The sequence below is a fragment of the Temnothorax nylanderi genome, unplaced genomic scaffold (genome assembly GCF_030848795.1).
Source record: "Temnothorax nylanderi isolate EJ_2023f unplaced genomic scaffold, tnyl_v1.0 TNYL_tig0067_pilon, whole genome shotgun sequence".
Taxonomy (NCBI): domain Eukaryota; kingdom Metazoa; phylum Arthropoda; class Insecta; order Hymenoptera; family Formicidae; genus Temnothorax; species Temnothorax nylanderi.
The window spans coordinates 501,732-529,486 of record NW_027249129.1 but is presented as its reverse complement, the minus strand read 5'-3'; the positions used below and the strand labels follow the sequence as shown (position 1 = coordinate 529,486).

At 35.1% G+C, this 27,755-nt stretch overlaps 2 protein-coding genes across 5 annotated transcripts in view; one reads left to right on the top strand and one right to left on the bottom strand.

Annotated features, from left to right (window-relative positions):
* Positions 1-27,755, bottom strand: part of Raskol (Ras GTPase-activating protein raskol) — a 219,324-nt gene that overhangs the window by 140,472 nt on the left and 51,097 nt on the right. Inside the window, exon 1 of one of the 4 annotated variants that reach the window (XM_071708397.1) lies at positions 5,144-6,021. The exons of 2 other annotated variants lie outside the window; for them this stretch is intronic. In XM_071708397.1, the coding sequence (XP_071564498.1) occupies positions 5,144-5,243 (100 nt within the window). In that variant the 5' untranslated portion in view covers positions 5,244-6,021. Of the gene's footprint in view, positions 1-5,143; positions 6,022-27,755 lie in introns of those variants that run through there. One more of the 4 variants, XM_071708398.1, reaches the window with a different exon arrangement.
* Positions 18,598-24,855, top strand: LOC139773721 (F-box/LRR-repeat protein 4-like). The gene is made up of 8 exons (XM_071708392.1): positions 18,598-19,069; positions 21,812-22,063; positions 22,179-22,290; positions 22,385-22,841; positions 22,930-23,131; positions 23,247-23,607; positions 23,689-23,995; positions 24,148-24,855. The coding sequence occupies exons 2-8, from the start codon at positions 21,821-21,823 to the stop codon at positions 24,461-24,463; spliced, it is 1,998 nt and encodes a 665-aa protein (XP_071564493.1). The 5' UTR covers positions 18,598-19,069; positions 21,812-21,820; the 3' UTR covers positions 24,464-24,855.

The window sequence follows — 27,755 nt, the reverse complement described above, 5'->3', positions numbered from 1 at the left end:
GTATTTGGCTAGTCATTAAAATTATTTTATTAATCTATTGTTCAGTGATCGCGAATATATCCAAGTTGAGTGTATTTAACGGAGATTGGGCATAAGCATTTATGGTGTATAATTAGAGCGTCGCTTTTACGAGCTGTCGCAAGAAGAAAAGAGTGCGGAGACTACAATGGACTATTTCAGCTCTTAAAAGGCAAGCGACACTCATAATTACTGCATTTCGATTGTGCGCGAGTTCAGAGGAAAAGAAATTATTCTACGGGCCATAAAACATTATGGCAAATCCGCGCTCGATTTGGCTTCTTCGGCAAAAACAAACTCTGACTCAGCGAATCGTGATGAACTGCGAGACGAATTCTGATTGTTATTATACCGGATAAAGAAATACGCGTAAAAACAAAACCGTTTCTTAACCGTTGTCATTTGTTATGCTGTTATAATTGTGAAGCCTTTGAAATCATATCTATACACAGTAAAAAATCGTGCGTCCAAATGTTAAAATTTTCTTGTGTTACCAAGATTTGACTATTATTTCAATGTAAAATTAACATACAACAGCTATGTTATTATTTTCGTAACATTTTCATGTGTTATATTTATGTCAACGTGATAACTAACACTTTATGTATGTCATTTAGAAATTGAATATTATTTTGAGTTCTTTTAACATAATTATTTCAAAAAATCAACACGTCTTAAAGTTATTTTAACATAAACAAAAGTTAAAGTAAATCTTCAAATAATCGTAAACTTTGACATATAAAATAATCAAATTTACTAAAATATGTGTTAATATAACTCAAAATAAAATGTATAATATACATTTCGTAAGAGTTACATTAAATCAGACGGAGCAAAATGTTATATCGACATTTTGTACAAGTTATTTTTACATTATACTTAAAGTTAAAAGAACACATATAAATGTAAAATATAGTGTCAATAAATTAACATTTCTAATTTGTCAACAAGTAACACACGATGAATGAGTTATTTTAACATAAAATTTAGAGTGGACTTTCTGGGACATTTGAAAAATGTTACAATTAACATTTTATTTTTTACTGTGTAAATTAACATACATTTTTTATCGAATTAAAAAATATTTGATTGGTAAAATAAGGAGGTAAGATTATCCAAATGTTAATATTCTTAATGCATCAAATGCAATGACAGCAACCGCTTTTTTTCGTAGCTCTATGTATAATAGCTCTTTTCTAAAAGACATCACGCGGCAAGTGTATTCTCATAAAACTCAGTAAACTGGAAAGCTCTGTTTCCCCTGAAAGACATTCGAAGAAACGTGTAAAGAGATACCTCCTTCGACCATTTTCTAGCCCTTTGGCGTTTGCGCACCCAGCCCGTCTCAAGATTCTACCTCGCGAAGAAAGAGATTACGGATGCGTGATGTTACAGAGATGCGGAGGAGAGAGTGGGTGAGGAGAACGTAGGAATCGCGCTCGCACGAGAGCGGAGCACACGAAGACCGAGGCGGCGGAAGAGGAAAGAACCCTCGAGACGAAAGACAAAGCTACCATTACTCTCGTCCTCCAGCTGACGGTACGCGCCGTAAAGCTTCTAATTATTAATGTACCTGTTGTGGGACGATCCCGCAGCGCAAAAGAAAGCAACCGGATAAACGTACAGTCGGATGATAATTATTGCTATATTTTTGTGCATGGTCATTTCATATGATGTTCGTGTTTTCAAAATTTATTGAGAGCTCGTTATCGCCGCTCGTTAATTTCTTGCCTTGGCTAAAAGCTTGCGAAGCTTTCATTACACTCGGCTCGCCAAAATAAAGAGTCTACGTAAAATACGCAATAACAGATCTCATTTAATGCAAAATTAAAAAAAAAATTATCTCTATATTTCAGCGTTTACATCAAAATTTCTATTTAAATATAAATTACTTTGTAATAAAGTTTTGTACTACATACATATTTCTGTCATTGTCAAAAATCATTATCTGCAAATCTGAAGGGTTTATTATACATTTTTATTACAAATAAATGTTATTACAAACAAAAATTAGAAATATTATATCTATACAAAAAAGACTTTTTCTCCCCTCCCCCCTCTCTCTCACACTCACTCATTTTCAACCAGATTAATCCAATTTATAATACCGTGTAAATTATTAATTTACATCGTAAGAATAGCAATTTGTACAAATTAAAACTCAAAAGACTCAATTCTATTTCAATACCTATAACACATATAAAATGTTTTTTTCTTTTTTAATTATATGTAGTTCACAAAACAAACCTAACAATATTCGAATGTATCAACAAACAAGAAATGGGATCATGTATTAAATCGGTCGAAATAATTCCCTCTTAACAACCGTAATCACCAATTAAACGAGATAGTTACACCGCGTGAAATCGAAGTACGGGAGCGTGGACTCGCCTTACATCATTATTCGCTTGCATTACCAGGTCGCAGTACAAAGAGGATACTCGTGACTCGGTGTTCCGCGCCTTGAGTCGCTTCTTCTCCTTTGTACCAGCGTCGCTCCATATCCGGAACCGTCCATAGTCCGCGATCCGATCCGCGGCAGCGACGGCGGCGATTAACTATTTACTCGGAAAAATTGGAAACCGGCCTCCACCCGTGCGAGAGATGACGGTTTCGTCTTACGCCATCCGCGTGAATTACCCGGCCACCATTTCGGATATTACCCCACGCGTTAATCCTCGAGGCGGCAATTTTCTCGCACCCTGGGTTCCGTGCTCCGCTTCCAAAAAGGAAGAAGCTGAAATGGTCGTTCAATGCGCGCGCGGTTCCGTATTTGGAACGATCCATATAACGCTGCGCCCGTGCGTCGATCCCCGTGGCGATTCGTTCCGCCAATTAATCCATGTAACTGTTTCATTTGCGTCGCGTTATTAACGATTACGGCTTCGAAATGTCGGTACATCGAAATTATTTAATATCTCGACAAATAGGCCTCTTTAAACGAACAACGAAATCTGTCTCTCTCGTCTTAAGAAACACAAACGAAAAGCGTGTAAAAGTTCTGGTCCGATTACTTTATTGTAGTCACTCTTTCATGACGCTGCGAGTATAAAATTCTAACGGTTCATGTTATCTCAAAATAATTATGCTGAGACAATTAGTTGCATATTTTTTCTCATATTATATAAATTTAATCATTTGTAAAGAAATTCACATTTACTTATTATGATTTATATGACGAAGATTTTTCTAATGATGCGTATTAAATTTTTATATTATCTAAAACTCAAATCTGATACATCTGTGAAAAATGCTGCAGCCTGGATAATAATATGTTTAACATATACGCTCAATTATATTCTTGAATTATAAATAATAGCAGAAATAGAATGATATTTCCTACTAATCAGAATTTTAAATCGAGTTTCTTATACTACACGTGTACTTCAATTAATTTTGTTCGCGTTACCTCCTTTTGCGCAACAGGCGAGTACGATCTAGCGATATATATTTACAACGATACTCTCGTTATTTTTTTAGAATGTTTTTGCCTTTTTTTTTGCTTCGAAAGTGGAATCACAAAACGCAATTTCACCGCGCGTGAAAAATCGAATCCCACAGGACAGCCGATTTTAGGTCGGTATCATAGCAGACAGTGATTTTTAATTAAATGCGCGGACATTTCAATTAAAACCATCGACTGGAGAAGTAGTCCCGTCATTTTCTTCCTCTTTATTCATCCGCCCCATTCACAGAGAGGATGGAAACAGGATGATTCGAATTTTAAATCCACCTCGAAAGCGCCGTAAATAATTCATGTCTTGCTTCCAGATCGCGAAAAAGTTCGAGGGGGATTTGACGGCATTGGCAGTGATTCCGGATTAAAAGAAAGCTAGATAACGGATGTCAATCCAATCAATAAAATACAATTAGGAGCTTATTCACACTATCGGCTTCTCCGCTCTTTTATCTGTATTTTCATCGCTGTTATATAGATGTCCACAGTCATGTTTCTTTTCCGTTCTATTTTCTCCGCCTTTTGCTCTTTTCCGGAGCCATTCATTGTCCGTGAAACGCAATAATGCTCCTCCTCGACCTGACTCCGATTTTATATCAACTTCACTGAATTACCGAGTTCCTGAAGAGAATTTATCTTACATTATAGTTAAGCACACTTAGTTCTCTTTTTTATTTTCCTCCTTTCCGTCTCGCGCGAGCTACCGCTTCGCGACCCGTCATATTTTTCCTCCACTATATACGGTGTCGTTCCCGCTCGATGTTTCAGCAGATGCCGCCAGAGTTCTGACTTCTCTCTTTTTCTCTCTTCCGACCGTGGGATGTCGAATGCGAAAGGCGTCAGGTCGATGTAACGTCGAGGACTGAGGAACGGGTAGAAATGAAAATTTTATAGGAAATAAAAAGGTACAGCGCGTAATATCCGATTGGTTCCCTCCGTAGAAAGCCGAATGAAAAATTGCGGCGATAAAGAAACCTCTCGAATCAAATTTTGCGAGATGAAACAAAGCATGGTATAAAATTAATCTGGCGGAGAAACGGGGAACGCAAAATTGCGGCTTCGCCTACACTTGATCGGTGAGCGAAGAAAACACAAAATAAGGAAAAGACGACGTTTCTTAGAAACGCTTGCGCACTTTTATCACGGTTCGCGCGGATGATGAATAATCTACTAGTTAACGCAATCGCGGTAAATCTGGACGATTCGACGATGGTTTTACAAGCGATAAAGCGCTACGTGAAGTCACAACGTATACACGCACACACACATTTTCGCGCGTTCGGGATATTTAATGACGTGAGGCAAACAAGTTGTGGTTTTCATTTCCGCAAAAAGACCCTGAGCTTCTGCCGGCAACTCGCAGCGAGGCTGCGCTATTATTGAAACAATGTACGAAGCGAGTTAATCGAGAATAATACCAGCGAAGCGTTCATTGTTGCAGTTGCTGTTAGCGAAGAATCCACCGTACAAGTCAAAGCGAGAAGCAATAGTGCGTATTTATATTTTAGAGAAAAACCTTCATATTTTAAGATAAAAAATCCTTTGACATTTTTGCATTTCGAACTTATCTATCCATCTGAATCGCTCGTTATTGAAACAAGACATTGAAAAGAAGCTAATGAAGATTTCTCTCTAAAAACAAGATGCGCTATTCCCTCATAAACTTACAAACGTTGCCCGAAGGAGAACTCTCATCTTTGGAGCTTAAATCCAAGTGATTCTTCTTCTTCCGTCGCATAATGGAGTTCCACACCTTCTTGCGGCTCATCCTAACGTCCGCGTCGCGATGACGATCGCGTAATCGAGTGATAATCGCCCCCAATGCGGAACACTTTTGTCTCGTTTGCAGTTACGACGGCAAACTCTCGTATTGTAAACACCGGTAATGGTATGATCCAACAAGTGGGACACCCGACCTCTTTCCCCTCAATTAAACGCGTCTTATCGACGCGTCATCGTCAAACAACAAACAGCACGACCACTCCCTCGAGATGTATCGAACCATCAATCAGTCCCTACAAATTCGCGACGGTAACCGCTTTCCGTCCACGCGCGGTCAGTCTCTGAATACACGCGCCAATATCTAAGCATGTATGTATTCCTTCTCCCTTTCCGATGAGATATCCTTTTAATTTATACAGAACCAAAAATATGACAGATATGAAGACCGATCATCACACACCATCTGATTTTTTTTTTAACAGAATGCTCCTCTCTCTCGGCACTCGCGTTGCTACACATTATTTATACGCGGATTCGGCTCGTTCGATAAACCGTCACGATAACGAGTTGCGACGAAAAATTGGCAAGCAGTGAAGAAAGAAAAAGGAGTCGAACACGATGACCGTTTAGGACCGCGTGTACCACGACAACTGTGACGGATCACTCGGCTTGGTCGCTGAAAAGCAATGACCTAGCACACTTCACCGACTTTTATCCGCGCCGCTCTCGCAACGTCCGCCCGAGGGACGGCGTGAACGTACTTATATCGGTGTCGTGTCGGAAGAGCGAGCGATGATGAGTACAACGACGACGACGACGACGAGCCGTTTTATCGCATCCGGCGCCGAGGACTCTTTCGATGAGGAGGATTCCGGCGCGTTAGCGTTCGCTGCACCAATCGGCTCGTGCGAAATCATCGCACGCGGCGCGAGGAGGGGTTACGATGACGAGGAGTAGACTCGAGTTAGGATCACGAGATTACGAAGATGATTCTATTTTTGGTAGATTTATTAATTAGGCATAATCGCGCCGCGCCGCACACATTCCGAATCAATTTCGTGATTATCTATCGGACGAAAATAAGATTTGACGCTCGTGGACGATTCACCGGCGAAGGTTTTTGTTATGACGAGTATTTTCTATTTACATCAGGTTTTATTTATTTTGGGGCCTCGAGAGAAAATTTCCTTCGTAACTAAATGTATGAATTGCTTGTGCGCAAAAGTTGTTACGTTATTGCGAATGTAGTACATACGGCGTTTCTGAACGTGAAGTAAATATAATTTCTATTCAATTCAGTCTGGAAATCGAATATCTATACATGCGATATATCGCAGCGTTGCGTTGCCGCAGTACAATATCCATGTATTATTTCTACGTGTAATGCAATTTCAATCGGAAGCCGCGCGGGATCCAAAAGATTCCCGCTTTGAGTTTGCATAACCGAAAATACAGAAATATGAAATTTCAATGCATTTTCCACGTGCAGAAATAATAGCGCGATTTAATTCCTAAAATTAATGAGAGAGCAATCGACGATAAAAATAATATAAATTTCAAGCTTGTCGTAAAGATTAACATTTCCTGCATGTGTCCTCGAATAAAAGAAAGCGAGGAGAATAATTAAGTATGACAACGAGTAATTAAACAATGTAAATTGGTCGATGAAAAGCTTCCGCGACATTATACACCATGTAAGACGAAACAACACGGAGGGGCTTCCGGATGCCATTCAATTTGCCTCGTCAATCGAGTCACACGCGTGCAATCGTCGCGACGATGGCGATGGGAGGAGACCACGCAAACTGTCCGAGACAGACTGCCTGTCCCTGATGGATCTTCATTCCATAATCGCCGGAGGATGCGTGCGGTCGCCGGTGACGATAAGCGTTGGATTATGACGGAAGTTGCGTTTTCCCAAAATAAACGTATGGATTAAATGCGTCGCAAAATCATTGGCACCCAGTTTGCGAAAAATTCAATAAGATTTTATTTTTCTTTTTTGTCTAGATCAATCTAGGAAAGTATCGGGGAAGTATAGAACCTAAAATTAAAAAATATGACAGATACTAAAAATGGATATGCACTGGAAATTATCAGATTGTTCAAGTATATTTTAGTGTAAGTTTAGCTTAATAAAGACTAATTTATATAATACATAAAAATCGATAATTTCGAATCTTATCAGTTTGTCAAATATTACAATCATCTATATATAAAAGAATAATAAATTTTAAATATAACAACATATGTTTTTTTATATTTTCTTATAAATATTTTAAAAAAATTGTAAAAAATATTCCTATCTGAAAAAAAATTGATTAGATTTATTCGATCCTAAGAATATTCGATTTCAGCCCAACCTCATTGATAAAATTAATTTCCACTTGATTTTGCTCGATTCTACGAATATCTGCACTTGAACAGAAAATTCAAATTATTATGAATATTTATCAAAATGTGTCAAGTGTTTATTCTGAGAATGCGTTTGAAAAGTAATTCTATGAATTGTGAATAATTTTGAAACAAGTGCGAAAGAAAAGTTTCAATGATGACGAAAATGGATTCCCGATTTTTTTTCTTCGAGCCGGAGCGATACGAGCGAGATAACGTCGCTCGTGAAATCACGCGTGGAAATCGTTAGCACTTTCCCACGCGCGTCGACAGCGACATGCAATTAACCACCTCCGCCGCGAAATAATCCTCGTGAAACAATGGCGAGATTAGGGACGCAGGCGCAAAGTAGGCGATGCAAGACGCGATCTTCATTCCGCGCCGCTACCAGAAGCAAAGTAGAAAGGATTTTGTTTGTGTTAACGAGCGCACGTTTCCACCAGATTAGATTTAGATCGACGCAATTTTAATTATATATTAATTCATGAAAGCAGCGTTAAGAAACGTCTTGCAACGCGATGATTTCCTGCTGTCTTTGTCGACGAAATTTAGAACTCAGATTCCAAGATTATGGAATTGAGATGCGAGATATAATAATTAAGATTTTTGATATTTATAGATAAATTTATCATTTAGATAAAAAAGATATTTTATTCTTTTGATGACCTTGTTCTTTTAACTAACTCGTGATATTTCAGGAGACGTTTGTTTAGAACTTATACTAAAAATATAAGCGCGTTATACATATTGATACATATAGAGTTCGTTGGCGATTGACATAAGATCAGTACTACACTAAAAGCATAGTTTATATTAAAAAATATATAAGTCCAAGAGTTAAAAAAAAAATAAACGAAATTTTTACTCGTGAACGTTCCTTTTACAACTTTCTGAGGCTACTCTAATTATCCAATAGTATCCAACAAAATTAGTCATCGCGATATCCTTTTGCCTGGACGATCTAATCATTGCGCTTCAGAGAAAAAACTTCTGTCTTGCTCGGGCTCGTCGGTTGGAATCGCGATTGGATGTGTCACGTTCGGTACACTTCGTGCATACAAATCGCGAGCTTAACTCACGACAAGACACTTTAATGGCGGCTCTCTGGCAGCTAACGGTCCGCATTCGTCAGACACGAGCACGATTTTTCTCGAGGATATCGTGAATCGCGTGGAAACGATCATCTATCTTCTGCCGTCTTCACTGTCGAGTTCGCGAGACGCGAGATAAGGGTCACGTCGCATGTTCGATTTCACGATTAAAAGTCCGAGATGCGTACATTTATATTAGAGATCAGAATCGGTCATTTCAGTGAACTAAATTTTTAATATTGCCAAGAAGCAAAAGGATCTTGATATCAATTGAAAGATTTAATATTTAACATTTAGTGTTTAATCTCTTCAAAGTTTATCAACATTAGTTTTAAGTTTACGTGAAATAAAAAAATTTACATTATTCTCTGAAGTTCTTCAACACTAGAACTACCAAAAGGATCAAAATGACTTGTTTGACTATTATTTATTTTTAAAACATCACAATTTCTGAATTTTTCTCTGACTTTTATTGAAATATACAGATAATTAATTTTATAAATTTGTTTTCTCTCTTTTTTTTCATTTTGACCCCTTCGGTAGAAATAGATATAGGTTCTGACTTTTTTCAGAGAAATATGAAAATCCTTTATATATAATAATCCATATAACTTGATCATATTACTGATATCACATAAATACAGAATTCGCAAAACAAATATAATAACACCAACACGTAATAAATTTTTCAAAAATTTATACGTTTATACCAATATAATTAAAATTTCTAATTACATGGGACACAAATTTCAAACAGATTTTCATTGCGTTCTTTTATCAATTTTTGTCTGCAAACAAAGCGAAGTATCTTTCACAACGGTATATCAATGTTTCAACGATCGTTGTTATTATTTCTGATGTATGATGTACATATATGTTCAAGGTAATAGCAATAAAAATTGCTATTGGACGAAAAGATTTCATCTTGATGCCGACCGATCCTTTGCAATTAGCATTCACGCTTCTCGAGCCCGTTCGTTATTTAATCCTACGCGATGTGTCTCGTGTACCGAACGTGATTGGCAACGGTAGTGCCGGGATCGAGCGTGCATTTACGTGGATGGAAACGCGCGGGCATTCATGCGTGCGCGGTCGCGCCCAAGACCCACGCAGGTCTTGGTGACAGGAGGGGATCGTTGTGCGTGGTTCGAACCGGGACTACTAGGATGGTTCTTCCGGCGGGAGTATTTCCGGTGCTTCAGACAATACCACGGCGATGACGATTGCGACGAGAGAAGGCTGTCAACGAGAGGCTCTCAACTAAACTGACACGTCGCTTACCGATACTTTCGATCTCGTTCACGGTAAATAAGCTCATCAGAGCTAGTTAAATTTAATTTTTAATATCGATTCCACACGCGAAGGTATCGCGATAACAAAAGGTGTGCTTTAATAGAAAACAAACTCGTCGTGAAAGATTCGCTTTAAAAAGTATACCAGACAACTGATATTTCGGTGTTCGATATGTATTATCAGATAAAAATATATATCCTTTTTATTAAATAAAATCTAAATAAAATATTATTTGATGTATTTTCGAAATAGCGCATACAAGTTTATCAAAGCGCAATCGTTTGTGAGAAAAGCGTCGTTGGTCGCACGAGTTTCTGTCGAATTGGATATTTATGCTTCTTTAAAAATTCTCAGGTTTTTGCGGCATCGACGATCTGGTAATGTTTGCACGTGACGAAGATATCGAAGGCCATCGGGTGTATATTAAAATCCGCATTGTCGGCACCGCTATCCTTGCATCGTCATTGCGCGTTCGTGCGAACGCGGGTTTTCCATGCAAGTATACATACACGACGTAGTGCAGAAAAAAAGTGATAATATACCAGGCCGTGGAAGAAGTTAATTGAAAAAGATGAAATAAACGAGTGAATTGACACAGCGGGTGTGAGACGAAAGAGATACTTTTTCTTTCAGATAATAATGAATCGATCATGGCTAATTTAAATATATAAAAGATGACATTCTTCTAACAAATTCTCGTCCGACAACGTCGCTTTATTGAGACCATTATCTGTACCCGTATTTTCTGGATCATCCAACACTCCCACGCACAATAGCGGAGTGGAACGTTCTACAATGAGACTTTTAAATACCACAAAGAAGAAACAGAATTTTCTCGGAACTCTTACCGAAATTAGGTCGTAGTTATATCGTAGTTCTATCCGCGACGGAAGCTCGAGAGGCATTTTTCTTTCTTACACCTTCAACAAAGAGCTGTATTGCAGAGCTCAATACAAAAATAGTTCGTGGATCGCAAAATGTATTATATTCTTGGAATCAAAGATATTTAAATCTCTCATTATCTTTCGATTCTTGATTTTTCACGATAATTCCAATGACAGAAAAACGAAATATTTTTCTATGCTCTCTTTCTAATAGTATTTTATATATTAAATTGTTTATATTACAGAATTATTCTTAAAAAAAATTAGTTGTGGAAAAGATGTAAATTAATTTCTTATTAAAGAAACTAACAATTAATAATTATATTGTTATACAATATAAATCCTGAAATATTGATTTTATAATTTTTGGCAAAACGGGGATAATGCATAAAAAATCTGCATATACGGGTTTTTGTAATGTGTAAATGTGTATGAGTGCTTGCATTATATCTAATGAGTTCAATCTATAGATTCGCTAATGATCCCAAATGATTGTGCAGATCAGTCATCCCTGCGGAAATTTCATAGCCAATGAATTCTTTGCTTCTTTTGCCATCTATAAGCTATGAGAAGAAATAAGGTACCGACAGTTGGTAATAGAAATTTCTATAATCTTTGCTTTCTCGTAGATGATACGGCAGATGTATCGGTAAGGCAGGAAATGCAAAAAAAATAATATTAATAATTTACTAAAATGCAATATATGATTAGAAAGATATCTATGCAAGTATTAAATAAACTTATAAAATTGTATTTTATCCTATCGCAATACAATAAAAATAAATTGTTATAGGAAACTGTTTTATCCTAGATATCTTGGATACTTTAGGTATCTACTTTGTTTAGATATCGAGGAAAGATACTATTTAAAAAGTTATTGTAACAAATCAATGCTCCTTGTCATTTTAACGTAAAATTGCGCTCATAATTATAATAAAAAAATTTTATAATTTTATTGTATAATAAATTAAAAGAAAGAATATATAAACAGTACGAGTTATGTTAAAATATATATTTCCTTCTTTATGGTTGTAAGTTGTTCAATAACTCATAATATTTTACTTTCAAAATACTTTTAGGTAATATACGAAAGTCCATTTTCCATTGTGTTTCAAATTCGTGACTGTATTACGCTGTAAATGTAGAACGTTCTATTTCATTTCTCGCATAATTGTGTTTTTTCTCCATCGCCCTTTCGCGTTGCTGCAAAAACGGAGCGTACCGAAAGATAGGGGAAAAAAGTACGCTTGATTCCTTTTGAACAATATCAACTCGTTAGGACGCACCGCCGTTCGGTGTCTGTCAGTCGCAGCGACGCCAGCAACAATTCAAACAAAGCGCAATTAATGTCGAGAGGCCTCGATTCTCTCGCTATTATATCGAAGATAAAGTTAACCGGTGATAACACCACCGCGTTTAACGCGCTTCCGTGGACACAAAGCATTTCGACGATTCCGAAAAAATCGCGCGAGCTCGTTGTGCGAGACACAAACGCCAGATTAAAGACTCACGGTTCCATTGTAATTAAAATTAACGAAATTGTCTCCAATGTTTGCCAAATTCATACGTATATGTAGTAGCAACAATGGTTATTCACGCACATATGTCATACAGTTATCGTATTTCATTAAAATTGGGCACATATTACGATCTCTGATAAAATTGCTATGAAAAAAACTTGATGTTAAAAAATCAACTTAATTGTATTTAGGATTTTTTATCTGCAAGAGATAGATTTTCAATAAAAAAATTATATACTATCTATTTCTCCGAATTTATAATATGTACTCAAATCCATACCTCTATCAAGTTAGCCCCCCCACTATTGCAAAAAAATCCACACCTATTAAAAAATTTAGTGCTATTTATGTGCTAATTTGTTGCTCTAGTCCGGATTTTGTTGCTCAAGACGTTTAGCAGAAAACGGCGATCGAAATGGGGGGGCCAGCTTGTCGTCAAGCTAGCTCCTCCCCCCCCCCATAATAAAAAACCTATATAAAGTGCTCAAATCCAAAAAACAAATACACCAGAATTTGTTGCTTTTTTGTTGCTCCAAGATAGCGTGAAAATATTTTTGAAATATAACGTTTTTTAGAAAATACGTATATCCGAATACTTAACAGACAGCACTATATTGACTACATCTTAAACAACGTTATATCTCCAAAATGTTTTTACGCTATCTTAAAGCAACAAAATAGCAACAAATTCTGGTATAAACGTATATTCGATTTGAGAGCACTCTGTATATATTTTTTCGCACGGGAGGGGGCAGCTTGACACAGATTCTAGCCCCACCACATACTAAAAAACACAAGAGTGCTCAAATCCAAAAAAAAAACAATACACCAAAATTTGTTGCTTTTTTGTTGCTTTAAGATAGCGTAAACAAATTTTCGAAATATAAGATTCTGTAAACAATGCCACTAATAAATACTGCATCTTCGACCGTTATCTACGACTTCGATGGCTAAAAACTAAGTAAAAGAATTTGTTGCTCGGCTCTTTTTGGTACCCCTGTTAAACTGGCCCCCCCACCTTGCAGAAATTAAAAAACAAATAGCGCAAAATTACAAGCTATTTATGAGCTTTCATATCCCGCAGATTAAAATTTTTGAGCTCGTCACACTGAACAGGAATTTAATATTTTTTAATGGGGGGCCTGAGTCACCGTTGACTCAGCCCCCCCCACTACTTAAAAATAGAGATATTGAATTAATCTTTACGGCAGAATTTATGAGTTTTCGAAGTGATATAGTTTCGATTTTTGAGCTCATCCCCTTAACCCCGAAACAACCCTTTAATTGATTCAACTCAAGAGAAAAATGTTGAGAAAAATTTAAATATATCGTATCGCGGATATAATTCGTATAGCGTATAAACTCTAAGAATAAACTCTTAAAATACGCGCATTTTGATTATTGAGCTACAATCCCTTTGCAAGAAAACCATCCCATCTTCCCGGCTTAAGAGAGAACTGTACTTAAAAAATGAATAAAATTAATTATTTTGGGACTAAATATCGTTTACTAATTTATGAGCTCGCAAAATACATGCATTTCGATTATTGAGCTACAACTTCTTCGTAAGAAAACCACCCCATCTTTTGGGCTTAAGAGAGAACTGTACTTAAAATGAATAAAATTAATTATTTTGCGACTAAATATTGTTTACTAATTTATGAGCTCGCAAAATACATGCATTCTGATTATTGAATTGCAATTTCTTTTGTAGGGATATTTTATATTCTTGCTATACAAAAAAATTATAAGTTATACTTAAAGAATATTAATTTACATTTTATTTGAATTAATTCTTTAATAGCCCAAAGTACATACAATAATTTGTTTACATCGTGTAAATCATAAATTTAAAAAAATTAAATTAATTGCATTAACATTTTAATTGCTTTTTTTGTGAATTACATCAATACGTAAATTATATTAATATGTGAAATATAAAAGGTAAATTCCGTAGAGAATTTAATCTTAAAGCAAGAGACACGGTAGTGTCTCGCGCCAAGTACACGCGCAGCGAGACCGACCGTGACTCTTTTACGCGACGCGACGAGTTGCGAGTACTCGAGATGTTCAGATCTCAATAACGAGTGAACGGATCAAGTTCTAAGTAGGCTTGATCGATAGCTTGAGGTCAATATATAAAGAAAAATGTTTTTATTTTTCCGCTACGTGTCCTACGAGCGGAGATATTGCGACGCAAAGTCCAAATGTGAAAATTTTATATATTTATTAAGATACGTCGTCGTTAAGATACGTCTTCTTCTTCTTCTTCTTCTTCTTCTGTTTATGGCCTGCGAGCTATACAGCTCTTAAGATGGCCAGGACAAACCAATTGTCGTATGAGCCGTGAAGCGTGTCTTAATTTTCAATTTCAGTGACGCGAGTATGTGTAATTGTGTGTGTATGTCCGCGGTGTCGAGAACTCGGGTTGATGCCGTAGGTTAAGCCCAAGGAACTGCGCGGATCACTTCCCCCTGCGGCCTAAGATACGTCGTCGTCTCTCATCTCTCTAGTGTCACTTCTGTTGTGTTTTGAAATGAACAGGAAGAATTGTTATCAAGACTTTTATTCTGTGCTTGAACATACAGAAAAATGGCTGTTACGTAGCACGACTATCGTACTTCTCTGGAGACGCTCGCGTGCACACTCGCAAGCACGCTCGCTCTTCAGTGCTACCAACGCACGGTAGACGCAGCGCCGCGAGCACCCTAGATTACGCTAGATCTGAATCGGTATCTCTCCTCTGTGTCCAGTACTTCGTATACAATACACCAAGTATTACGTATCTTTTCTCTTCGAAGCGAGGCTGGCGAATATCGCGTATTGTGCGTTAAATACTTGAATTCGTAGCTCCATTATCTATTCTCGGTAAAAAATTTTTTATATCAAAACATTTAAATATGTATAATTATATGATATTATGTAAAATATTATATAAAATATGTCGATATATGTCCATGTATGTTTTTTTTATGTATAATCTCTGTTCATATGTACAAGAAAAATAAAAAGAAAGAGAATTAGAAAAGAATTAAAAAGATAATTTTTGCATTGTTTTTTTTGTTTTTGCATTGTTTATTTATTTGCCTATATATAATCATATATAAATGTAATAATTGTATATAAAATATGATTATATATGATTATATGAGCAAATTTTTCACAATTTCTCAGACTTTATTTTTTGTTATAAAAAAACAATGAAAAAATTATTCTTTTAATTATTTTCTAATTCTTTTTCTTATTATTTTTCTTGTACATACGAACAGAGATTATACAAGAGAAAAAAACATAGTATGGACATATATGGACATATTTTATATAATATTTTATATAGAGGAAAGTCCCCTATTATGAGATAAGCTCCTAATATGCGATAACGGGCTTTCTGCTAAACTAATAGGTTCTATTTGTTGGTTCCACCATGAACTTATCGCCCTTGGTGTAAAACCTTTATTTAGAAGAAAATTCATTGTTCGATCGTGCATGCACTCGTTACAAATATCGAAATTGTGAATTTGGATGTTGTCAAGTTCCATAAAGGTGAGACTTCGAACCTTGTTTGTTATATAATAAATAAATATTTGACAATGAGTTCTGTATGCAGCGATAGAGTAAGGTCATATTAATAGGAAAATACAGGATATGTTGAGTTGCTTAATTGTAGAGGATAGATTTGGTGATCGCGAATCCGCAAGGCGTGGGATCCGTAATATGAGATATTCAGGGTGACGATCGTTGCTAGAGTATGAAGGTTATTGTACAGTAATAAAAAGAGGGAAAATACTATGTTAAAGTTCAGGGAAGGTTCATACGAACTTATAAAAGTGTGCTGATAGTGATCGCATGCTCATGCTGGGCGCACACTGGCTGCGCTGGAAATATTGAGCATAAGTGGATTTGCGATTATTGCAAATAAACTTCTCTATTACATTTGTATTTCAGAGACATTAAATGAAGTTTTCTAATTGCCATACCGATGTATTTTGCACTTTATTAGCGATTTCTCGGGGTATCTCATATTAGGAGGACACTTTTTCGATTTTGCATGAAGCTTATTTTTTACATTTTTCTAATTTTCAGAAAAATTAATATTTAAATTAGATTTTACATTTCAGCATCTTAAAGCTTATTAAATTCCCTTCAAAATGACCTACTACCTTTTTCAATTCTGCCCATAGACTTCCGATAATCACACAAAATAGATGTGGTGTCTCATAATAGGGGACTTTCCTCTAATATTATATGATTATATATATTTAAATATATTTTTATATAAAAAATGTTTTGCCGGGTTTGCGTTGCGATTTGCTAAATTGGTCGAACTGTTACCTATAATAACTCTGATTAGTTGGATTTAAGTAAGGTTAATTATATTCTATTACCTACCGCTAATTTATTATCAGATTTTATCTACGTTTAATAATATCTTGACGCTATTACGATTATGTTTTTCTATTATTCATATTAATTAATAATTCATCTTATGTAGGTATATTTTAACAGTTGCTTAAGCAATCGATATATTTTACACTCCTTTTGTAAAGTAATAACTGATAATTTTAAATAAAAAAATATATTATTTCATCGTTATTTGGTAATTGCGCCACTAATTTTACTAAAAGGAAGTAGAAGCTGTAGAAACACTCAACGGCTCATCATTACCACAGCATAAGTAGATATTATACTGTGTCATTACTATCTGGATATAAACTATCTAAAGCTATCCTGTGATTAGTCCCAGTCTACAATAGGTGTTTTAAACCCTAAGCCCTAAGAAATTGACCAATCACAGTCAATTATTCTCCTCAAATTCAACTGTGATTGAACAATTTCTTAAGGCTTAGGGCTTAAAACACCTATTGTAGACAGGTACTTATCGATTCTTGTCCAGTAGTCATGGCGCAGGATACAATAATATTTTCTCGGGATTGCCTTTCATCCGCCATGTCTTATTACTTATTTACCGTTCGGAAACTACTTACATCCGGGGTGCACCCTGCCCCCACCACTATTCACCCGAGTCTTCCTTCAGGGTAGCATTTCCGAACGCAGCCTAGCCAGTTTCGATCAGGGGGTCCAAGCTAACGTACACGAACTGGATCCCATGATTCGCTAAAAACTTTCCCCCGGATTTGTAGATGGCGTTAGGTAGGCTACTACCACATACATATACATCACATCGATGAGCTCTACACAGATACATCTGGGGCCGTGTTCTGTTCCGCTTACCGGTGTCGGCGTAGCTTTTACACGATTTGAAAAACCTGTGCAACAGCCCTGGATACATCAAAGTATAATTGTGACTTTGAATGTGACTTTGAACGTGACTTTGAATATTCGACAAGTACCTGTTTTATATTACAGTATGCATGTTTATTAATTTAATTGCAACGTTAGTTCATAATTTCAGTTAGTTTTTAGTTTATAATGTCTTATATAAGATGCTCATGTATTTAAACATATTATTTATTAAACACTGATTTTTTTAGGAAGCATGTCACATAAAAAGTGCGAGGTAAAAGGGTGCATCGTTAATTCGGAAAAAAAATTTCGTATTAAATACAATTTAAGTTGTATAGACTGTGAACACAAACATATTCAAAATTATATTTTAAATACATATATCCCAGGATGTATAACGCGTAATATAAAAACAATTAATAATATTTTAAAGGGCTTTAGGATTCCACTAACACAAACGAGTAAATTGCATGATTTAGCATATGCATACTATGATACATATAAGAGTTTTAATAAATAATAATGTATATATTTTTTTTATTTTTATGTTGTTACATAAATATATTGTCTTTAACCCTCGGTTGTCACACGAAGTCAAAAACCCCAATTTTAAAACAGCTGCATGCTGTCGCATTGGCTACCGCGTCGCTTCTTGCCGCGCGGCAAGCGTTTCCGCGTCCTGTGGACAGAAGCCTTAAGCTGCAATTTCATGGACGCTAGAAACCAGCGGCAGCGTCAAGAAAATGTAGTGGGGGAAAAAGTTCAGACCGTCTCAGCTTTTTAGCGTACCGCAAAATTCAACGGAACTTCTTCCCCCACCACATTTTCTTGACGCTGCCGCTGGTTTCTAGCGTCCATGAAATTGCAACTATAAGATCCGGCTACGAGTTTCCCCCCGCTTTTGTAGATGGCGCTAAAACTAGGCGTCCGCGTTTAGTACGGTAGCTTGGAGCCCCTGCCTGGTTTCGATATGTAACCGGAAGCGAGATCTTTTCCTCGTGAACCTTTACCGTGTGCACATCGTTTTCGAACTCTCTCGGAATCGTGTATTGCATGTGTTTTACATCGGGCAAAGAGGAATCGTTCCCGGCTACGACTGTAATCCGTACAACAAGATTAATAATATATTATCGAAATTAGATGGTCTTTTCCTGCCGAACCGTCGTGTCGGGTCCACGTCGCGTATCCGAGTGATCCGTGAATAATCGTTCGACATCCGACGAGTAGAGAAAGTATCCGGCCGCGACCGTTATCCGCAGGCTTAATTACAAGCTTATTAACATCCGGAAGTAAATATTTTTCGGAAATATATCGTTTTTCGAATCCAAAATACTACTGCGCGACTTCGTAAAGAGGCAATTTCACGGCAATCGGAAGTCAACCGCAGCCTATCAGCGTTCTTCGTAATCGCAGTTAAAACGAAGTGGCGACCGTTTATACGTACGAGTGAGTACATTTTAAGAAAATTATTCAACACACAGACCCATGTCCGGTCACAGCCGAACGCCGAGCACATAGCCGCCGCACACGTGCATGGCTGTTCGCTGCTGTGTGCGCGCGTCCGTGCCAGATGGTGGGGGGTCCCAACGTCCACGAAATAACAGTACTGTGTGGACCTACAGAAATAGTATGCAATAGTATGTGCTCACCACGTGTTCCAACATTTCTTTTCTTTCATGATTTTTTCATTCTATACAGAAAAATCAAAACTGCCTTGCTGATAAACAGTAAGTAGTATGAAAATCGATAGAATTTAGTTTTACTGATTAATTTTTTGATTCAGTTCCGAGTTAAATTTCCGGTAGATAATTAATTCTTTTTATTCACTGTGTGATCCTTTGTGTAACTTATTGTTAGATCGCTATAACCTATATCAAACAATGAGATAAAAGATACATTAAATAAATAAAAAAATACATTTTGAAAAATTTTAGTCATTTAAAAGCGTAAGCGTAAGTGTAGCGAACGTAAGCAATTTAAATTTTGCAATTTTTTTTCTTTGGTGCACGTAAACGTATGTATGCCGTACATTCTTCTACCGTGTGAAACACAGTACCACGTGTAGCCCAGTAGCTAGGTAAGTTTACCCTGCAAAAGGTCGGGTAGTTTTGATTTTTGGATATGCTTTATATTTTGGGGTCCTAATGAAAAATCCAAGTTTTCGACCTTGGCGCACACCCGGGCGCGCCGCCATCTTGAAAAAATGGAGCACAAAACCGGTTTTTTCGGAATATCTCCTTACCAGTAGGTATTTGGGCAAAAATAGTTATTATCCATTTTGTAGAAGATATAATTCCCTACAACTTTTGTCTGAAACATTTTTTCGTATATCTAATAGATAGCAAGCTACAGCACTGTCAAGTGGAGCAAATTATTAAAAATATCACAAAAGGCTCCGTTTTAAACATATTTTAAATAGAAACAATAAAAACAATATATAGAAACCTTTTATATTTTTTGTCGCTTTGATGGTCCCGGTTTGTTGGTAACTATGTCCTCACAAACAATATAGCTTTCGGTGTTGTTTTGTGAGTCATAAGTCTCGATCTCCTCGTGAATCTGCATAACGGAAAGCGTTTCTCCTTCTTCATTTTCACTGTCGATCAGAAGCTCTGGCACATTTTCACACGATTGTCCATTGCAAAATCCACAAATAATGGAGCACTTTAATCCAGCTTTCCTGCAGCCACATGTTCCTCTACATCCTTTTTTGCAATTGCATGATATTACATTGAGCAAGGCCTGAGGAGCTGGATCTTTTGTAGTTTTTACAGGAGTGAGCCCATTATTACTACGTTTCCAGCCCCTCTCCTGTGGAATTTTTTCAATTCCATACCATGCTTGCACTTGATGGTACGTCCTGAATGAGTGATATCGTGCAGCATCTCTTGTTGGCGGCAGATTAGCAAGATTAAATTGATTTTTAGTAGTTGACTTTCTAAAACGTTGGTAGCGCACTGCATCTAATGTTTCATTTTTTATGTCACCACCATACAAAGCGAAAAATATTTTGAAAATATTTTACATATATTTATTCTATTTAATTATAAATAAATAATAATTAATTTATATGTTCAAGTTGGCGCGCAGTATTTATTGGAAATAGTATTAAAAATTCACACGAAAAATTATTTCGCGAGAAAAATCATCACATGCCTCGGTGATCGAATTAATAAAATATGCTTAAAAAGGAGCCTTTTGTGAAATTTTTAATAATTTACGGTGCTGTAGCTCGCTATCTATTACATATACGAAAAAATGTTTCAGACAAAAGTTGTAGGGAATTATATCTTCTATAAAATTGATAATAACTATTTTTGCCTTAAAACGTACTGGTAAGGAGATATTCCGAAAAAACCGGTTTTGTGCTCCATTTTTTCAAGATGGCGGCGCGCCCGGGTGTGCGCCAAGGTCGAAAACTTGGATTTTTCATTAGGACCCTAAAATATAAAACATATCCAAAAATCAGAACTACCCGACCTTTTGTAGGGCAAGACCTATTTTTTTCCCCTGCTACTGGGCTAGTGGTAGAACATGTTATAACGTGTATCGGAAAATGAGATAAAAGATACATTGAGTAAGATAAAAAATACATTTCGGAAAATCTTAAACCCATTGTACAATAACTGTAAGAGTATGCGGTAAGACGTAAGCAGTAAAAGTTGACCAACTACAATCGATTATTCTTGGATTGTAAAAATCTTATTAGTCAATAGCTTACTGCTTACGCGTCTTACATCTACTCTTACGACTATTGTAGAATGAAACTTTATTGTCATTTAGAAACTAAGCGTAAGTCTGGCGAATGTGAGCAATCTAAATTGTGTAATTTTTTTGTTCTTTCTTTTGTGCTCGTGCACGGTGTGTGCCACGTGGTAGTAGAAGAACACAGAGCTCCCGATGTTTCAGATTTATAAAAGAACATTTTTCTACATTAACAACATTAAAAAATAACTGTTATTTTCTATAAAATAATTAATTATCTAATAACGATATTCAACACACACATGCAGACTATGTAATAATGTCAGTACTTAGCAATGCGAATAAAAGCAAGATAAACTTATTGTTAGATTATACATATAATCTTAACGCTATAATTATAAAAATATATAATATTATAATGCATTTTAGCATATGCTAAAAAAGAAAGGATTATTATTCTTCATATTTTTTGTCTTCTTTTAGAGAGACAATATGACAACCCACAATAAATCTTCATATTGCGAGAGTTGTAGTCGATATCCCTATGTCGGCAGAGTATCCGTAGGAGAAGAAAATAGTGTTGACTTCATCTATCAATTTGTGAAGAAAAGATTTGTTGCCGTGGACCACTGGAGTATTAGCATATTCCATACTGCCCCTGACATAATTGGGCCACCCAAATTTCAAAATTACGGACAACTATTTCATTTACCAAACTCTTTTTGTAATTTCGAGGTACGTGTATTTTCTGGTACTACCTATCTCTGTTATAGTCCTGTACAAAGTAATCGCTATATATTATATGTAACAAGATTTTCTACTATTTGACAATTTTGATTTTCCAATATAGAAGTATTTCAAGGGTATTTCAATATCTCCATGGCAAAACAAAAATTTCATGAGATCCGCTGATGGGCCTCTACCATTCTTATACGATTATGATGCGTCAAAAAGATATATTGGTATGTAATATTTAAATCGATAAATAAGATATTGTTAAGGAAGATACGCTTTTGCTGAGAAAAGAGTAAATATAATAATATTTTCTATTTAAAGATATCGAGTTTCATGAAGCTGTATATCCAATCAGAGTCTGTATTTACGAAATATGTAATCCTGGAAGCGTAATTCAAATTTTGGCTCAAGATTCCAATAATCACTGGATTCAGTTGTGGGATGAATCGTCTCAGATTGTACCCCCGAAATCAAGATTATTTTCTCCACCGTTGTCGCATCCGTGTAACTTTAAAACCAAAATGCTCAAACTAGTATTTAAGGACAGTTCATGGTTATCTTACACAAAGCTAGATGCTGTGATGCTCATCGGTACATCAGAATTGATCCTATCTAGAGATCCTAACGAGAGTTTAACTAATCTGTTCAAAGAAATTAACTGCATGTACTCTCCATACCATGACGATGTTCATAATTTAACAACAGATTCAGAAAGTGCACACTTAGATATAGTTTATCTGCAACAGAATTTTTCCAAATACTGTGTTATTTGTAAAAGGTATTATTATTATCGACATTAGAAATAATATTTGAATCCATTTTTTCTGTTAATAATAAAAATTAATTTGTTCCGATAATATTTGCAGCGACATAAGAAGGATTTCTTATAAGAATAATTTGAAGCACAAAGAGGTATCTCAGGAGGTAATCCCCGGTTATGAGCAACCTCTTGATCAGAGATGTCCGCGTCGTATTTTATTGAAAAGTAATTCGAATTGTGCCAAGAGTATGAAACTCTCATTGGATGAATCCAAGGAGCTATCACGTTGCAGTTTATTTGCGCTTCCAGTAAAGTATTCTAAGAAATCTATTTCTCATCACAATATTTATTACAATGACATTTCGTACTTTGAGTATTAAAGTATTTATTTTGTATTATATTAATTATATTTTATCTTTACAGAATGAAATGCTACTAAAAATATTTAAATACTTAGATGTGGTAACATTATGCCGCATGAATGAAGTAAATAATATGCGCTTTGATATTTTAACACGGGATCCTCTACTCTATACACGTTTAAACATGCGATATTTTAAATCTCAGAAATATATGTCCAATATATTTTGTTATTTTACACATAGATGTAAATATTTGCAACAATTAGATCTTACAGGATGCAACTTTGATGTTAATGATTTCGTAAACTTTCTTGATAATTGCGGCAGGCGCTTAACGCATTTAAGATTAAGTGACTGCAACAATGGAGAATGTTTAAATCCTGTCCTACTTAAAACTTCAGAGACATGCAAAAATTTGAAAGGTATATACATATAGTATATGTATATAATTGTCAAGATTATTGGTAAATTGTATAACAATTTGTAATATAAATTTTTTTTAGAATTGGATCTAAGTTATTCTTACATAGACGACGAAGGATTTTCGTATCTCGAGGGGCTAAATAATTTGGAACATTTAAACCTTTCTCATACTGGTGTAAAAACCGAACGTCTTTGCAAAATACTGCAAAATAATCAACGGATGCGTCAGTTATCGGCAGACCGTATAAACGATGCAGTTCTAATAGAGTTGGGAAATTCGTGTCGTGACTTGGAATTAATAGATTCATTACTGTACGCACGTCATCTTACATCTCAGGATATTAATGCTCTCGCTAACTGTAAGAATTTACAAAAAGTGAAACTTAAGTAAGTTTGTGTGCTACATTTTCTTTTAAAACACACATTATTGTATTCTTTATTGAAATTTGTTTGCTTCTTTTGCGAGCATCTTGAAAAAGTTACATGAATTTTCTCTTTGCAATTAAAGTACTGTATTAATTATATGATTTTTGTTACAGATTCGATTATTCAGTTACTGATGATAGCTTATTTCAATTACTTTCCTCTTATCAAAACTTGCAAGAAGTTTATTTGTCTTATGCTGTCCTCACTGATCACCGGTTGGAATTACTAGCACAGTGCAGAAACTTGAAAAAGTTATATTTTGTTGGCGCGAAACTTGATATACCTGATAATTGTTCCGTTATTTTGAAACAATGCCCTAAACTGCAGGAGTTTTATTTCATGTTCTGTACAAATCAATTGGATAATCAATTGATTAATCAATGGAAGGAAAGATATCCGCACGTGTCTGTCTATACATTGGTAAAGTAAAGGTACCAATACCCGGACCTTAAGAGTAGGTAAATGTACCAATACCTGGACACGTACCTGTCTGGATACCTTTAAAAAAATATAAATTTATGGAAATAAACGTTTAGATATTATAACTAAAGTTTCAAATTACAAGAAAAAATACTTTTATCTTTGATTTTAATTCGCATTATACTTATAAATAATAAAGGTGTCCAGATATAGGTACATGTCCGGGTATTGGTACCTAATTACCTTAATTGAAATAGTTTTTGTTTAATAGTTTAGGACAAATCAATTTACTTTTTATATGTTTACTTTTTATATTTTTTTACTTACACTTTGTAAAAATTATCTGATAAATTAGGTTTAAAATAAGTGAATGTTTAATAAAAACGAAATGTTCACATTTATTTATAGTTGTTATTTTCGAACCGTTTTATCTTTCTTTTCTTTTTCATAATTTGAATTTTTTGGGCGATGGTGTCATTTCTTTGTTTGAAATATATGTTCTCAGCGAAATATTAGAAAAACTACATTAATAACATTGTTAGTAAATTCTTGATATTTTTTTATGTTTCTTTCGTTTAGAAATAGATCTCCTGTGATACTTTTTCTAGTTGCAGTTTCTAAAACAGCTTTCCGTAAAGTTCGTTGTAAAAATTTATTTTTATACTGTTCTGAAATAAACTCATGAAAGCTACTATACCTTGCTGCTAGATCTTGAAATTTAATAAAGTAGTAAAATTTTGATTGAATTTAAAGGAGTAAAAAAGCAGCGCCAAGTTTTTTTACAAGAAAAATTTATTTATTTTATTTTAATTAAATATTTTTATTTTGTACTGTTATCTCTTTAATTCTTTGTAATTAAAATGATTCTTTGTAATATTATAATTTTGTTAAAAAGAATTAAAGCTTGGGTTGGAATGAGAAGACCCTTGAATGGGAATACAAAGATACGTACCACTTGAGTTTTATTTTTTAAAAGTAGTTACGCAACAATTATTTTTCAAAGCAATATATAAATATTCTCTTTGCAATTAGCGCAATTTAAAGATTTTACATCTTTTTTTGAAATACATATCATTTGGGTTGAGTTAGGTAACGGAATTTTGTGAATTATTTTGTTAGGGAGAAATAAAGCTACTACCATTTAAGATTTTTGGATTTACAACATACATTGCGCGTGTACTTGGCGCTTTTTTTTTATTCTATATTACAAGACAACATTTAATAATTTTCTTACATTTATTCTTACATTTATTCAAAAGGATATAAAATAATTACCGAAATTAATAACAATTCTCACTATCTGTTTAAAAATAAATTTATCTATTATATTCTTATTGCATGTGATTTGGATCTATATATAAAACAAAATTTTTTCGTATAGCAGGAATATAAAATATTCCTACAAAAGAAATTGCAATTCAATAATCAGAATGCATGTATTTTGCGAGTTCATAAATTAGTAAACAATATTTAGTCGCAAAATAATTAATTTTATTCATTTTAAGTACAGTTCTCTCTTAAGCCGAGAAGATGTGGGGTGGTTTTCTTGCGAAGGGGTTGTAGCTCAATAATCGAAATGCATGTATTTTGCGAGCTCATAAATTAGTAAACGATATTTAGTCGCAAAATAATTAATTTTATTCATTTTAAGTACAGTTCTCTCTTAAGCCGAGAAGATGGGGTAGTTTTCTTGCGAAGGGGTTGTAGCTCAATAATCGAAATGCATGTATTTTGCGAGCTAATAAATTAGTAAACAATATTTAGTCACAAAATAATTAATTTTATTCATTTTAAGTACAGTCCTCTCTTAAGCCGAGAAGATGGGGTGGTTTTCTTGCGAAGGGGTTGTAGCTCAATAATCGAAATTCATGTATATTGCGAGCTCATAAATTAGTAAACGATATTTAATCGCAAAATAATTAATTTTATTCATTTTAAGTACAGTTCTCTCTTAAACCGAAAAGATGGGGTGGTTTTCTTGCGAAGGGGTTATAGCTCAATAATCAAAATGCATGTATTTTGCGAGCTCATAAATTAGTAAATAATATTTAGTCGCAAAATAATTAATTTTATTCATTTTAAGTACAGTTCTCTTTTAAGCCGGGAAGATGGGGTGGTCTTTTTGCGAAGGGGTTGTAGCTCAATAATCGAAATGCGCGTAATTTACAAGTTTAGAATTTATACGCTATACGAATTATATCCGCGATACGATATATTTAAATTTTTCTCAACATTTTTCTCTTGAGTTAAATCAATTAAAAATTAAAGGGTTGTTTCGGGGTTAAGGTAATGAGCTCAAAAATCGAAACTATATCACTTCGAAAGTTCATAAATAGCTCCTAATTCTGCGGCAAAGATCAATTCAATATCTCTATTTTTAAGTAGTAGGGGGGGGGGGGGCTGAATCAACGTTGACTCAGCCCCCCCACAAAAAATATTAAATTCCTGTTCAGTGTGACGAGCTCAAAATTTTTAATCTGTGGGATATGAAAGCTCATAAATAGCTTGTATTAAAAAAAGCAAATTTTGCGCTATTTGTTTTTTAATTTCTGCAAGGTGGGGGGGGGCCAGCTCAACAGGAGTCTTTTTGGTCTTAAAATATTCTATGGACCGTATCCTATATCAGAATATGCAACTTACGATTTTGTTACTCGCCCCTAACTGCAAATAAACAAATTATTTATCTCCGCGTCGACCGTTATCTACGACTTCGATGGCTAAAAACTAAGTAAAAGAATTTGTTGCTCGGCTCTTTTTGGTCTTAAAATATTCTATGGACCGTGCCTTATCAGAATATGCAACTTACGATTTTGTTGCTCGCCCCTAACTGCAAATAAACAAATTATACATGAACTTCGATGGCTAAAAACTATAAAGTAAAAAAATCTTTTACTTAGTTTTTATAGCCATCGAAGTCGTAGATAACGGTCGACGAGATAACGGTCGACGCGGAGATAAATAATTTGTTTATTTGCAGTTAGGGGCAAGCAACAAAATCGTAAGTTGCATATTCTGATAGGGCACGGTCCATAGAATATTTAAATAACAAAAAGACCCGAGCAACAAATTCCTTTACTTAGTTTTTAGCCATCGAAGTCGCAGATAACGGTCGACGCGGAGATAAATAATTTGTTTATTTACAGTTAGGAGCAAGCAACAAAATCATATGTTGCATATTCTGGTAGGGCACGGTCCATAGAATATTTAAATAACAAGAAGACCCGAGCAACAAATTCTTTTACTTAGTTTTTAGCCATCGAAGTCGCAGATAACGGTCGACGCGAAGATAAATAATTTGTTT

What these genes read in the sequence shown, in the direction of transcription:
- LOC139773721 (XM_071708392.1), top strand. Translation starts at nt 21,821, where the DNA reads ATGACAACCCACAATAAATCTTCATATTGCGAGAGTTGTAGTCGATAT. An exon ending in GCAGTTTATTTGCGCTTCCA is followed by an intron (nt 23,132 to 23,246) that starts GTAAAGTATTCT and finishes TTATCTTTACAG; the next exon opens with AATGAAATGCTACTAAAAAT. An exon ending in GACATGCAAAAATTTGAAAG is followed by an intron (nt 23,608 to 23,688) that starts GTATATACATAT and finishes AATTTTTTTTAG; the next exon opens with AATTGGATCTAAGTTATTCT.